Below are 16,827 nucleotides of genomic sequence, written 5' to 3'. Positions count from 1 at the left end.
TATTTATTCTTCATTATGAAAAATTGTCATTTAATAAACTGTGAAAAACTTATTACAATGACGAATCAAATAGAAATTGAGCAAATGAAATTTAAAGATTATGTGAAAGATCTGGACACATAATACAAAATGTAAGAAGCACTTATAATACATTTGCGTTTTCATTTTATTTTATTGCTGAAAAATATGTCGAATTAGTTGTGCAACACATTGTAAAAGTGTTTACAGTGATTGTAATATTGCTTGTCTCATTTTTAATGATAATTACATTGTGTATAAAAAAAAGTGAGACAGTGATCAAAAGGCGATATTAGTTTAAAAGCAGCAAATTTTCATTAAAAAATCACATATCACAATTAGATAAGATTTTTTAAATAAAAAAGAAAATTATTTTACTTATGTGAAATTTGCAAAAAAAGTTTAAGATTTAGTGCAAATGAGACTAAAAAGACAGTGCTTTGTGGTCATTTAAATATTATAAAAATAATAAAGTAAATTCGTAAATTTTTGAAAATTGTGTACAGTGATGTAAAAAAGTGATGTGTCCTTGCTCCTGAGTATGTAGCAACTTATGAATCTTAATTACCTAATTCTTGTAAACACGTATTTGAGATGGATGGAGGTTTTTGCCATAATCATACTCAGTTGCCAATAAAGGTGCAGTGGTTATAAGTGTATCTGGTGATCTAAAAAAAATAGATACCGTTATGCAGACAAAAATTACCCAATGTGTTCTTTTTTTTTTTCTTAACATTTATCACCTGAAAAAGTTTAAAGTTTAGTTAATTTTAAGGTTCCAAATGGGATCTAAATCAGAAACAAGTTGCTTGGAAAAAATATATATTAATTAGGATTTTTAGAGTTTTTCTTGTTGGGAAAGTTTTTCAGTTTGTTTAATTCAGTTGAGTGTGTAAAGGTGTTGTGAATTAATAGTTTTATTAGTTGCTAAGATTATAATTCATTTGCATTTTGTTAGTGCCTGTGGCTAGTTAAATATTTTTTAATTTATCATTTTTAGATGAATTTAAAACTTTTGGTGGATTCTGTGGTTGTGTTTCTTGTTTTAACCAGTGTCCCAAGTTAGCTGTAATAAATTTATTTTAAATATATCTAATATTTTCAGGAAACAATAATCGAAAACTACACTGTTTTATTATTTTACTTGATACAGAACTATTTTTATATAATGACTGGATGTTAAATACATTATTAGGGATGACTGTAAAAGTGACCTTTTCAGTGACACTATTTGTAGCTGAAGTGTCAATTCACAGTAATTAATAAAGAGCTTCTAGATTTTCAAATGGTAAGTATACACTATAAAAGAAATATTTGTTTTAGATATGTTGAAGATGGAACATGTGGATCTCAAAAAACACTAATTTGTAAAAATTAAAGTTAATAAAAAAAAATAAAAGGATAAATATGTGATATATTTTATTTCACCTGACTAATTGTTAAATACAATACATAAATAAAAAATTAATTCTTTAGAGGTTATTTTAACATTTCAGATATATTATTTTACATGTATTTTCGTATTAAAGAAATTTAAGAAATTATTTTAATAAATAATATAAATCAAATTAATTTTATTCAATAAATGTAAGAAAATAATATTCTCTTAAAAATATTTATAAATCAAATAAAATATTTTATATTCTTTAATAAACGTAATTTATTATACGCGAATAAGAATATTAAATTTTAATTAAATCAATTATAGATTTATAGATTATTAAAATTAAAAAAATCATTTGTTACCATACCTATTTTAAGGTTAGGTTTTGATTTATGATAATACAATTGTAATATAAATTATTTTAGAATTACTGTGTACCATATTATTTGTATATATATTAAAATTTTATATTTTTAAAGGATATATAAAAAAAATTTAAATTACCATTTATCTTAAATATCTAAAAAAATTTGTTGTAATTGCATATGTTGGGAATTAATGTTTCGTATCATCATTTGGATCATTATATCTATCTTCTATATTATTTTAATAAGTTTTTTTGTAAGTTAATTTAAGAATTTACGCGCAATCAACAGATCTAATAAAATTATATAAATTGCGTTTGAATAGTATAGTTAAAATTTATACCTGGAGGAGTGATGAGAGGTGTGAAGTGAAGGCAATTAGCACATCTAATATTTTATATTTCTAATTTATATTTTATTTTAAATTAGATTACAAATTACGAATATAGTAAGTATATACTGTAATATTATGTTATTTATTATTGTAAGTAATATTAATATTTAAAAAAAAAATTCATATTATAACCTTTAATAAAAAATTTGTGTATTGATTTTTGTATTTTATTTCTATGTAATACATTTTAATTTAAAATTGTGTATTTTTATTTACAGATGAATCATTGTCTAAGATTTTTCAAAACACTTTTTAAACAACATAGTTTCATGTATTCTTCTTACACCACATTACCATCTGAATTGGTTGTTTTTATGGATGATATGATGGTTTGTTGGCATCCAGAACAACCATTTCCTTATGAATGTTCAAAACCAATACCTGCAAACAAAACTGAAGAAAAATCTATATTGAAAATAGGAAATAAAGAAATTAAACAGATATTTCATAAGATTAATAAAGAACTATTACCACATGAGCTTGCAGCTTTGACATACACTACAAAACACAGATGGTATCCTCGTGCTCGTGATAAGAAATTTAATATAAGTACTCCAATGGATAGAAAGTATTTGTAAATTACAATATTGTCTAAATACATTTTTGTATTAATATATGATAATTTTGTTTGTTTGAATAAAAATCTACGTTTCAATGTTTTAATTTTCATTAAGCATTTATCATAAATCATTAATCAATAAAATTACATACAAGAATAAGTCCATTATTTTGAATTTATTATTTTTAAATTTATGATATAAAATGGTATGTATTTATGAATAAAATTTAATAAATTTAACTGCACAAATAATGTATGGTTGTATATTTCATTTTGTTATGTAATAAAAATAAATGTAAAAAGGTAGTAACATAAATGTAATTTAAATGAGGCATTTAATAAAAAAAAGGAATTTAAGTATATAAATAATATTATTTTTCATCAGGATTAACTAATTTGCGTATATTACAATAAAATTTGTTATATTTATTAACTTAAATCGTATTACTTTTGTATTAAAACTATAAAATATAAGGAACTAATGTTTTATTAAGTCGTAAATTTTGAAGTAGTAAATTTATAATTTATAAACATATCAAAAATAAAATTTAGATCAAACATTTCACTGTTGCTTAATTATTATATACTATTATATACTATATTATAAGTATATTTAATGTCACATTTTTTATAGTTCTATTTTTATTTGATCGTAAATACAACAAAATGATAGTTATTATGATATATTTATAAAGTATTAGTTTATTTTTAAAAAATACAAGTTTCTAAGAGATAATTATTTTAATAATTAAAAAATTTTAATATTTTGAAACCCTACATTCAGTAAATAAATAATAATTTAAAATACTTTATTGCCAATGAGTTACGATCTATTTTTATAAATTTAAACAGATTATATAGCTGAATATATATATTTTATTTTCTTATTAAGTACATTAATAGTTAAGAAAGTTTTTCACTTTTTGTATATTATAAGTATTTATAATAAAAATAGTGTACAATACACGAGAGTCAATATCAATCACTTATTCACTATAGTTATTCACGTGATTTATGATTATTTTTTATTTATTCATCATACACTTGTATCTCTAATGGAAGAAGTATTTAATTTATTTTAAGCTTATATACTTGTAAAATCAAACCGATTATTTTAAGTATATGAATTTATTGACTGTAAATGAATATACGTTAAAAATTCAAATATGTAGTCTTAATAAATTTTTTGTTTTTCTTTTTAAGATGAATCTGATTAACATAGACTGATTAGATTAACACAAACTGATTTATTATATTAAATTAAATAGTTTGACAGAACATTACTCGTTATTTTATATTAAAGAGTAATAATTCTAGAGTGATTATAATAAATCGAATTTGAGAAATCTTATGGAACAACAAAGAAATACCTTAGAAATCTTCAAACTTATACCTGTTGTATATATTTTAAAATGTGTAAATAACATTTGATCAAATATGTTATCTATAATTTAGGTACTAGAATCAATCAATGATAATCATTTTAAAAGTATCATAATTCTCTATTTGGAATAAAGACATTTTGAAATTTTAGTATTAATAGATTTAAAAGTATATAAAATACTTTTCAAACAATGATTTTAACAAAAAATAATATTTGATAAAAAACGTATAATAAATAATATATAATAATTTCAAAATCTTAATTCAATTAAATCATTGAATGTTTTATAAATTGTGGAACGAATTAAAATAATAAGTATAAAAAAATGTACAGTTGCAAAAATAAGTTTCTTTGATACGATAGTTAAAATTTACTTTAATACTGTGTAATAGATATTATGGAAAGAAAAATAAGGAAAGATAAAGTTAACTTGACAGAAAAATCAAGGAAACAAAACTATTTCATATAAGTTTTTATAAAGACAATATGATTTAAAAATAAAAATATAGAAAATAATAAATTTAAATTTACATTAATTAATACGACTTTTAATAGATATTTGTATTAAAATACAAACAGAATAGTTAGAAAATATAATATTTTTGCAGATGCAAACTGAAACTGGAAAACAATTTTTATGCCCTATCAGTCATTGATCTAAATGATCATTACCGTTCAATTTTAAATAAAAATCTATAATAATGAAAATTATATGTAATGTTAATTATATGTAGAGAAATATTTGGTACAATAATTTATTATATCCGTTATCGTCGTAAGATCTTTGTAATATATTTCTTTGTACATTTCCAAATATAATTTTTATTACAATTACTTACCACATTTACAACAATATTAATAACATTTCTTGGAAGTTTAATGAAAAAAATACTATTAATAAATTTATAAAAGTATGAAAAATAATATTTAGACAGTTTACAAAATAATTTAGTTAGTAAATTACGTAACTAAATTATGTAATTATTTATATTATTTAATTATTCTTAATTATTAAAATGGTATATTACAAAATTATATATAAATTATATATATATTATTACTATTCAATAATTAATACCTACAATTTTTTATTTGTATTTTTATAAATGTCCGAATTATATATCATATTGTTTAATATTATAAAATATAATAAACAAAAAAATAATAAAATAATATAAAAACCATATTATATAAACCAATAATATATAAACCATAATATAAATTCTAACATACAAACATATACGAATTAAATCAAATTAAGATGGCAAATAATGAAAAATCATAATAATAAATTTAAAAAATTGAAAATTATTTTACATCATTTTATTCATTTAAAGTAATCATAATAAATCTATATAAAAGATATTCAGATTTTCGGTTATGTTCAATGGTGCGACGTATGGTACGAAAATTTTTAAATATTTTTTTAATAAACCACATTAAAATAAATGGGTGTACATTTAGTATATTCCATTTAATTTACCTAAAATTCTTTGAATAGTTCTATAATTAATTAAAAACAATCTTTGTAAATTCGTAATCGATAATCTATTAAATATTTTATTATAAAATTTTTCCAACATTTTCAAGTAAATATATTTAAAAATGATGACTGTACACATATCAAAAATATTTAATAGTTTTATTTCAATATTCACATAATTTGGAGATTTAAAAAAAATAAAAAATTCTTTAACAACTTATTCATTTTATTACATTATAAATATCAAATATACTAATATAGCATATATAATAATATTGTGGATCAAATTAAGTGTAATCCCTATAATTTCAAATCAAATGTAAATGATGTTTATCATAAATAAAGCAATTGTCTACTGTCTATTTTTTTCATTCTTAATTTAATTATAATCTAACTTCATTTACATTTAACTAATTTGTATTTTCTTATAAAAGAGAAGAATTTAATATTATCATTGTTTTAAATTTTAAACAGATTCACTATATCGTAAATTAACTAGTGCATGATGATATCTATAAGTTTAACTTAAATTATATTAAGGATAAGTAAATAAGAAGTATTTATTATACTATTGAGATATGCTTAATAGAGGTGTTATTTATTTTTATCGACTCTGCTTCTATCAGTTTTACCTAATGCTAATGTCGTTATTATCATTAATACAATTATATTGAGTAAAATATTATATAAATATCTGCTAGTTTCATGTAGTTATTAATATAATCTTATTTAGTTAACAAATAAGTGTCTAAATAAATGTGTGCAATTATATTCTAGCGGACAATTAAAGTTCAACTTCTGAAAGAAACATTACATTTATAACATTATTTCGTTATTTGACCAGTAATATATTTATTTTGTATTGTGTTAATAAATTCATTTTATTTTAAAATTGAGCTTGTATATATTTTTTAATAAAATAAAAATAAAAATTACAAGAGTACCTAATTTTATAGTAATAGCGGTATAGTAATAAATTTTAATACAGTCAATAAAATGCCATTGTCATCAACTTTAGGAACGATTAATTTCATAATTACATATGAATAGTTCATAATATCAGAATAGTGTTTTTGTTAATTAATTTAATAAAGGTCTCTTTTCTTCATTATTTCTTAAAATAATATTAATTTGTATATATATATATATATAAATAAAAAATTATTAATATATATAATAACAAATATTTAAGTTTCAATTGAATAACTGTTTAAATTCAGTTAAATAATTATTAAACATAAATTATTTTAACGTGTCTAATTTCAACAAGATTTTCTTTTTGAATTACTTTTTTGTTTATTGTTTTGAATTACCCTTAATTAAAATAAAGGAAAATGGTTATTTAAACATACTAAGTTTTAGATTAGCCTTAAACACATTTGTTACATAATTTAGTTTAGTCTTAAATATTGTTTCAAAAAGTTTACCAGTACTTTAACTATGCGTTAAAAAATAATTTTGAGGATGCCGTATAGGCAAGAATTATTGCAAATGAAACAACAAATTACAATAATAATTGATGCTAGGATTCACTATAAAATAATTTTTAAATAAATAATTCATTGTAAGAGTTTAATGTAGCTGTAAGAGTATGGATCGTGAAAAAGGTGTCAAATTTGTAAAATTCCACATATCACTAAGGTTTGTGATCTGAATAAATTCGGTGACGTGTCTATTAGTCGTTGGGGGATTAAGCTTATGCTCCTCTTAACGGTGATTCCATTGCTATACTCTCTCTCTCTTTTTCTCTTTTGCTTGCTAGCTCCTCTTCTGTCCTTCTGTTACTCCACCACCCCATGTGTAGGAGAAACCAGGGCACACACGCGCGCGCGCGCACGCACACACATATATATATATATATATATATATATATATATATAATGGATATATAAAGGACATATAAAAAAATATATAGGATGAAAAGGGATAAATATATACAAATCAAAATGAGGAAATTATATATATATATATATTCCTCTTTTTCATCTCTAATGCTCCTGCTACTCATTCACTCATTTACTTCCTCTTTATGAACTTCTTAAGCTTCTACCAGAATCTATAGGAGCAAACTTGTATTTTCTCTTTCTCTTGTTCCGTCTCTTCTCTTTATCATCCGACAGTTGCTGTCCCCTCTCCCTTCTTTCTCTTGTGTCCTCGTACGCTTCAAAGCACTCGGGTGAGTGACTCGCTGATTTTACCGTTGGTTTTCTCGTGTGGCTTGTGGAGCCGTATAGAGGGAAAGGCCAATAATACGAATAGCGTTGGACGTGCGGGGCAAGCGAACGAGTCGCATGTGTACAACGCGTCTGAAAGGCCAGTCAACGAGCGGGATTCCATCGTCGAGGTCCTTACAAGCGAAAAAAAGCAAATTCAGTTAGTCTGGTTCTACTCTATCCATCCTCTACAAAAAGTACTGTATCACAGAGACAAACTCACCAGTTCCTGCCGTATTTTTAGAGTACTCGCGCGTTTGTAAATAAACAATAATTGAAAAAGAGGCGTGAGCACAAAAGAAAAATAAGGAGAGAAAGAAAGCTGAACGGATAGAGATAGAAATACGCAAAAATAAAAGAAAAGTTAGGAGAGAGGCACTATCTTTAAGACTTTTGAATTATCTACGGATTGGAATAGAGCGTAACAGGTAGGTCACTGAACTCCTTTTCGACCTTGTGGAATGTATGTTGTGAAGAGGACTGAATCTCCTGAGTGCAAGCTCTTTGGACTTCTTCACTTATCTTTTTTTATTCCTTATTCACCAATTTATTGGAACTTACTATTCTCCGCATTTTTCTATCCTTCCAAATTATAGGTTTCTGTTCAATCGGCAGTACTTCCTCCTATAATAAAACTACGATCGTATATCCTGAGCAATGATCTATTTAACTAGAATCAGTTTGTTCCTATTTTGATATATTTTCCCATTGCAATAGAAAGTATACAAGAATATTAATAAACTCTTAAACAGTTCAAAAAATTTTAATTTTGAAAAATTTAGCAATTTTTTTTATTTACTCACACTATACTAAATATTAAATTCATAAATATGAAAGTATTCAAACAACATATAATTATATATTATTCCTTTATACATTAGATTATAATATTCATATATGCCTTTCAAATTTACGTTCATTAATTTATTTTATTTAACATCTATCATAATTGAATTAATTAAAATGTCTTTGTAAGAAAATGTTTCTAATTTATAAATGGAATAATATGTAGTAAAAATAAAGTGAAAATGATATGAATTTTAGTAGAATAACATCTATAAACTATAATTCTTCAAAGGTTCATTTTGAATATAATTATTTTTAAGTTTATCCTACATATTAGATCAAAAGTTTTTTCAATTAAAATTCAAAAAAAATTTTTAATAAGTGCTATTGAATTTTTGTTTAATTTCTTTTTATTGAAATTTTTAATGAATTTATCGTAAAAAATTTTTAAATTCGTTGATTTATAGCTAACTGGTACACACATAATTCTATTTATTTTACATTTTTTATGCACATAAAGTTACTATAAATTATGCCATGAATGACAAATTCTGTAGTTAAAGTAATAATATGATTTTTATATTATTAATTAATAATATTATTCAATATATACGAAAAATATTTTTAAATACTAATAATTATAAAATTCCACACTTTAAATATTAGAATCATTCATTGTAAAATATGAATATCTAATATTTAACATACATTAAAAATAAATAGGGCTCCAAATTATTGCTAGAAATTTACCTAATAATTTTTATTATACATAGTATTAAATTCATCTGATTCAAATACTTTTCAAATACACATACGTATATGTATATTTTATACAATTATAATATAAAATTTTTTAATATAGTTTTCTTATAATATTTAGAACAATTCAAATAAATATTATAAACATACATAATAATATCGTAATTAAGCATTAAAGATAATTATTTTAATAATTGGGTATAACAATGTTATGTTATCATTTAATTATAGTTTTATGAAAACATTACATTAGAATTATTTATTATAAAAAAATTTTTGTTTAAATAATGGGAATTACATTATAATACAATTTAATTAAATTAAATAATAAAAGTAAAAAGTAAAAAAATTAAATTCTTAATCGACAATCAGTGAAAGAGCAGAGTATATAGGATGTATTGGACTGTTTGGTGTTTCGAGTTTCGCGTTTGGACGTATACGATGACTAACAGTGCATACCGTTAGGCCAAATAGCGCTTTGGTACCTTATTTCAGCTGCGAAGAATGTCATATTGCTTACGGTACATGCTGAAATTATCCCGATGCACCTTAATATTGAATTACTACATGCGTCTTAAAGAAAATCGATTTTGGTCATCTATTTTCATCAATTAGCGCGCTTTGAAAGTCTTGTTATATTTTCTGTTTGGTTCAGTAGTTGTGATAACTAATCGATGATTAGTCGATTATTTTTATTTTTAAAGAATATTGAATATTCGATTATCTTTTCATTTAATAAAAATGTACATTATGTGTAGGTACACATCTCGTTAAAATATATTTTAATACACAATTCAGTATTCTTGTTTATTATTTTTTCTATGCTAAAATTTAAATACAATATCGTTGTTTAATTAGATAGATAAAAAAAGTAAGATATGGATATTTAACTAAATTCAACGATTTTATACAAGATGATTATATATCTTTTACATTCCGATTTTGATAATATACTTAATATATTTTTCTTTATATATTTATATATTTTAATTTAATATAATTTAATATTTTAATTTTTTCCATCTAGATATTCACTTATAGGACTCAATAATATTTAGCTATAATGATATTTAATAAAGTTATCATGAGAAATATAAGTTAACAAATACTTTTGTCAATAATTTTACAAGAGAAAACCCAATTATATTATTGTCAAGATATGCTAACATTTTATAAGCTTCTGTTAGTGTTCCTTTAAATATATTTTATATTGTCTGATATTATAAAGACATTAAATTTAAAATATTTGGAAGTATATATAAGAAAATTATGATATATATATATATAAGAAATATAAATTAGTAAGTCGAATGTCATTATATATAAACATTAATTAATCGTACATCAATGTATCCTGTTTAAAACTATTAAGTACGCAATTTACGCGCATTATGTTCTTTACGTATAGATAATCGATCAAGTAACATATAATATAGCAATATAGTAGTTTGAATCTGTTATATTAAAAAAGTATTCTGTTATATAAGATTTTTACTTAAGCTTCGGATGATAGTTAAGCCGGTGCTCATAGAATTATGCTTAGCATTTGATGTTTATAGACGCACAATAAATAGCGAATCAATATCTTATCGTAAGTGATTGTTGCCTTACTTTTTAAGAGAATTATGGTAGTTCACATACTACGTAAAATTGTTGCACGGGTCATCTATTGCTGTGAACAATAATAGAAGCTTCTTAGTTTCTCCTTAATAGAGTTAGAGATCTAGGATGTATTATCTTATTGTAAAAGCCAATTTCTTTATTAAGTTGCCAAGCTTTTAAATGAGCTTTAAAAAAATATATTAATTTTCGAATTCCACATAAAATATTAACTTCGTGATTGTTCCTCATCTATGGTATAATATTCTGGATTTTTTATATATTTATGTTTGTATAGAAAGTTGCTTGGTTACAGGTTTTAAAAAAAATGTATAGAAATATAATGATGCGGTCTTACATGAAAATCTTCACTTTTCTTTGGATTATGTTTGACTTAATGTAAACCACTTAAGAGACATGAGACGTAACTACTTCTTGCATTGAATTCGTCCATGACTTCCATTTCTGGATTTTTTTATGATTTTTACAAGTATTCGTTTTAAATGCGCGATGTCAATGTACCCGTTATGAGTTCATTGATCAGTAGATAAGCAATTGTATGTCTACGCGGAATGTAAAATTCAATTTGTATCATTGATCATACTTATCGTGTAGTACAATATTTACGATCGTCTGTAAATAAAAAAAAATATTCATCGATATTACATTGGTACATAAATTTATTAATTTATAAATTTGAAAATTAATACTCATTTTTCAATATTATATAAAATAATATGTCTACAAATTATAAATTATAAATCGTTTCATTATTTCTATGTATGACAAATTGTAATTGGAATCATGAATATATTTATTACTATTCATTGTATTAATTCAAGTTCACATTTCTATTTCTCTGGTCTGTTCTAATAGTATAAAAGCCATACTTCTATATTCTTCACTCTGTTACATAACAGAAATAGTTTTATTATTCTTATTATGATTAATAATAATAATAGATAATAATAAATAATAAGAGTAATAATAATAATGACTATTAAAAATTTGAATATAATATTGCACTGGTCTTATGTGGTATTAAAAATGTAATTAATTATATTACTTGTCAATAAATAAACTGGTTCAATTTGCTTTCATTATATTAAATACGAAAAATTTATGTAGGTGAAGGGAATAAATATTTCAAAATTTAACGTTCTATTGGTAATATTTAAAAGCTTATTTAGTATCTTATAATATGTTTCATAAATGTCAAGCAAATTCAATCTAATTTTCATAAAAATTATGATTTTAATAATACTTTTGAATGAATATACGAAAATTTATGTTAATTTTGCTATTTTCACCTTTAATATCAAACATATTACATTTTACAGATAAAAATGACTTTTTATAATAATAAAGTCGTTATATTCTTGATTTTATTTGGATTTGTATTTTGTCACAATGAGGATGACACGTCAACTGCATTTATGGAAGCTGCACAGGCATTATTTGAAAATAAGGAAGCAATTGGTGGGCTTGAAGGTGTTGCGAGAGCATTTATGGAATCTGGCACCGGAAAACAGGTCATTAATACAAACAAATTATAAAATTCATTAGATATTATTTTTATTTTAATTACGGGTAATAGATGTAAATTACTGTTTTTTAAAATTTTTTACAAATTGAATAATGTTGAATATTATTGAATTATATAAATTGAAATAACATCTATGTTTAAGTTTTTTATTTAAATATTAAAGTTTTTCTTTCTTTTAATACTAGATATGCCATTATTTATATATTTATGAATTTATATTCAAAAGTGATTTCTTTATATGTTAAATATATAATAAAAATAACAATTAAAAGTGAATATACACTTCAGTAAATTACAAAATATTCTTTTAAAAATAAAATCAAACACTTATTTTACTAAATTTTTAAGATCGTTTATTTGTTATTAGAATTGTAGATTACTTTTTATTAAAACTATGCCAAATGTAAGAACATAAATTAAAAAAAATAAGCATATTGCATAATTAAAAATTATTACAGTACAGGATTTATATATAATATATAAATATAATATATAAAATAACATTAATTTGGAAAATATATCTTTCTTCTGAAATATGATAGAGCAATAAGAATAGTTAAGGGATAACAGAATTTTATAATATATTATCTGTTCTAAAATAAAATTTTAGAAATCTTCAATATACTTTGAATATATTTAGAATACATTGATTGTTATTAAAAATTCAAAATATTAGAAACTTTTTTGTGTTAAAATGTTTAAATACTAAGTGAGAAACAATGTAATAAAAACTTCAATAAATTTCAGCTAATTAAGATTCACTGTTTTTTTTATACTTATATATAAAATAATAATTACATATGTAAAACGATAAAACAAAATTAGAAATGTATATTAAATAATTCAAATTCAATAATCGAACAAACTAGGTAGGAGATATGTTGACAAGTCAGAAGTCAAAATCTGACGGACTCGGCAAGATACTTTCGGGTCTCGGAAGCATTATATCAGGACAGAGTCAAGGTCAAGTTAACGAAGGAATTGGTATTGATCCAAACATAATCGGTGATATAATCGGAGGTCTGTCCTCATTAAGTGGAGGCAGTCACAAATTCAAGCAGTCATGGGACAATTCCATCGAGAAAGACGTGTCGGATTTTGACATTGACAGCATGTTGAACGTAGTTAGTGTATTAATAGGACAGACCGGCAATGCCGAAAGCCTTATGGGCTTGGTACCTATGTTTCTAGATACGTTCTCAAGCAAAAATAGTAGGCAGGATCACTCGGATCATTCATGGTTTATGCCACCTATACTTGAGAACGTTCATCTTATGTGGGACCACTTCAGGTTGGTAGACTCGTTTTGCTTCGACCTACGAATCTATTCAAGTATATAGCCGATATGCTTTATTAAATTTCAAAGATAAAAATTCATATTATATTCAATGTCGAACGATAAAAAATTTATGTTGCCATATACTGTCGGAAGCTGAAAGCAAATATAAAAAAGAAAATATAAAGTGTTAAAAAAAACATTATATAATGCATTTTACAGCAATTATATTTTGACCAATTTAAATGAATTTAATAAGTTAAATGATAATTTTCGGTATTATATAGTAATTCGGAATTGGGTCAAACCTTATGGAAAAACAGTGGTTTGGCCAATATCATGGGTACAATGTCAGATGAAACTGGACGTCTTCAATGGGAAAAAATCATGGACAGCTTTGATAATCCATCTCTAAGACGTCGATGGATAAATTCTCTTACGAATTTCGTAGCTGAATGGATTTCACATATTTCGGATCCAATAACTCAGCAACGTTATCTCATCACCGCGCAGTTCGTTGGCAACAGTTTCTTGAAGTCACAAGGTTTTCCTAAATCAGTTATGTTTGAACCAGCTAGACCAACTAAAAGTCTTTCGAGGTTTGTTTATTTATTGTTGAATATAAAATAAATAATATGTTTTATAACATTATGTTTATTTAATCATATAAATCCATTAAAATTAGAATAAAACTTCATATTAAATTATATAATTTAGTATTAAATAATACACTAAATAAAACATTAAATCATTTTCTTGGTTATAAATATAGTTTCTAACTGTTAAACTGATGCATAGTTTCCATATATTATTTGCATGCTTGAGTCTACTAATTAATTGCAATTGCAATTGAAAGTAATTTCATTTAATGTTACTATTTTATGTTTAAAAAACATTTGTAAAAATGAATTTTACTTTTAATTATTTATATATTTCATCTACATCTTTATTTTGAAATTATATATTTATTTAATAAAAAGTATAATAATAGATGGGTAAAAGTACCAATAACTGAATGCTTAGTTTTGATATGTAACACAGAGAATGTTTCATTATTTTAATATAAAAACAATAGTAAATATTACATAAATTTTTACAAAAATTAATATATTTGGAAATAATATATCCTGATTTAATTAATAATCGCTCGTTATAGGTACTTTATCCTAGTTTCAGAAAAATATGAACAAAATTGTTGAAGTTCTAAATAAAATGAATTTTTATTAGCCAAGCTAACAACCATAAAACCAGATATTCATGACAAAATAAATTATGAACCAAACAATTTTATATATATAGTTGATAATTTATGGATTTAATTTATATATACAGTGAATTTTATAATTTTATAACGAGATTTTTCATGAGAAATAATTACAACAACAATTTCATAACGTGAGTTATTTCTTTTACAAAATAGGTATATTTTATTAGTTGTCAATAAAAATAATATTTATAGGCTTGCTAACGCTGTAGCAAAACGACATTTGAATATGCAGATTGACAGCTATCAATACATCAAGCCGGCTGTAGCTTACGTCCAAGAGCTTATGAATTTAGCTTCGGAGAAGGGTTTCATTATATCTCGTATTAATGCACGCGAGCTCAGTAACAAGTTGAGTGATTCCATTAATAATGGTTTTATAAGTCCACTTCTTAAGGTAAGTCAATTACTCCAATTTGTATTAATAGAGTATATTTTATCCGCTTTTCAAGCTGCTTTGCTAGATATAAAATAGTTTTACTACTAAATTCCAACAGCTTGTAAGGTTATTTAATAATTAATTTTAATACTCTTAATAATAAATGAATTAAATAAATTTTAATTATATTTTTAAAGTTTTGCAACATTTTCCTAAAAAGAGCATAACAAATAATTAATGATTATTTTTTAAACAAAATAACTATAAGTATCTTCAATATTAGAATCAATGAAAAATATAAACTTAGATAATCTTTAATAAGGAAAACCATGATTCTGAAACTTAATTATTAGATAAAATAATAAAATATCTAAATTGTTCTTATTTTTATTTATACAGTGTTTTAATTAATATACATATAATGAATATTGTATTAAAAATTTTCATGTTTTGATCAATAATTCGAATAAATCTGGGACAAAATTATTAAAAAAATCCTTTTACTTTTATTTACATTTTCATAATTTTTGTTATAGAAATAATAAATTAAATATTGGAATATGAATGTTAGTAAGAATGTAAAATTTTTTATATATTTTTATATTAAATAATAATTATTGTAATGTAAATTTTTAAATAATAGGTTATAATTATGAAATGATGTTACATTTGTAGGCATATCGTGCTTATAAATGGGGATTAAAGATGCCACATTGTGCAAGTCAAATTCTTTGCTCAATTAATCATAAATCAACACCGACGGAAAGCAAAACATCAAATGACTCGTTCCGCGTCGGCTTAACAAAGATTGCCAGCTTCCCAGCCGCTTGGGGTATCAGCAACAAAAGTGGCCTTAGCTTCTGGTCACTTTATGCATCCATTTTAGAAGCAGACAATTGTCTTGTAAGCTATACTGTATCATAATATTTACAATAATAACATAATTTCTTATTCTATTCCAAATAAATGCTTTTTTAAATTTTTAAATTCATAAATGTAATAATTGTCGATAATATTAATAATATACTCAAGATAATGTCGCAATAAATAATGAATTAAGAAAATAAAAAAGAAATTATTTACTTTAGAACGAATAAATTTAGAAATAATTATGAGCAGCTCTACTTAAGTAGAGCGTATAATTATATAATTATACAGGAAATTGATAAATATACATTTTACTTATTATATTGTATTATCTAAATGTATAAATTAATAACTATAGATACTTATTGTTTGCATACATAAAACAAATAATTAATGAATTGGATGTTATTATAGAAAAAATATCCAGCTGATTGCACAATCTTTCACGAAGAGGAAATTCGAGTGACTACAGAGTACGCACATAGTGAACTCTAGAAAAATCTATCAACTACTATGAAAGACTGTTTTAAACATAACGAAAAACAAAAATA

General features: G+C 23.1%; 1 protein-coding gene across 1 annotated transcript; it reads left to right on the top strand.

Moving 5' to 3' along the window:
• Positions 1-7,927: 7,927 nt before the first annotated feature.
• On the top strand, positions 7,928-16,778 carry LOC105361441 (uncharacterized). The gene is made up of 7 exons (XM_011498617.1): positions 7,928-8,228; positions 12,285-12,476; positions 13,360-13,781; positions 14,054-14,365; positions 15,226-15,427; positions 16,085-16,312; positions 16,691-16,778. Exons 2-7 carry the CDS (start codon positions 12,291-12,293, stop codon positions 16,769-16,771), a joined length of 1,431 nt encoding a protein of 476 aa, XP_011496919.1. The 5' UTR covers positions 7,928-8,228; positions 12,285-12,290; the 3' UTR covers positions 16,772-16,778.
• The last annotated feature ends 49 nt before the right edge of the window (positions 16,779-16,827 follow it).

This window comes from Ceratosolen solmsi, unplaced genomic scaffold, assembly GCF_000503995.2.
Source record: "Ceratosolen solmsi marchali unplaced genomic scaffold, CerSol_1.0 scaffold30, whole genome shotgun sequence".
Lineage (NCBI taxonomy): Eukaryota > Metazoa > Arthropoda > Insecta > Hymenoptera > Agaonidae > Ceratosolen > Ceratosolen solmsi.
Note: the sequence above shows the minus strand (reverse complement) of the source record. Positions and strands in the feature narration are given on the sequence as shown.

Bases quoted from the DNA above. Each gene is read 5' to 3' on its own strand.
- LOC105361441 (XM_011498617.1), top strand. From the start codon at position 12,291: ATGACTTTTTATAATAATAAAGTCGTTATATTCTTGATTTTATTTGGA. The intron at 12,477-13,359 runs GTCATTAATACA...CGAACAAACTAG, and splicing joins AATCTGGCACCGGAAAACAG to GTAGGAGATATGTTGACAAG. The intron at 16,313-16,690 runs GTAAGCTATACT...ATGTTATTATAG, and splicing joins TAGAAGCAGACAATTGTCTT to AAAAAATATCCAGCTGATTG.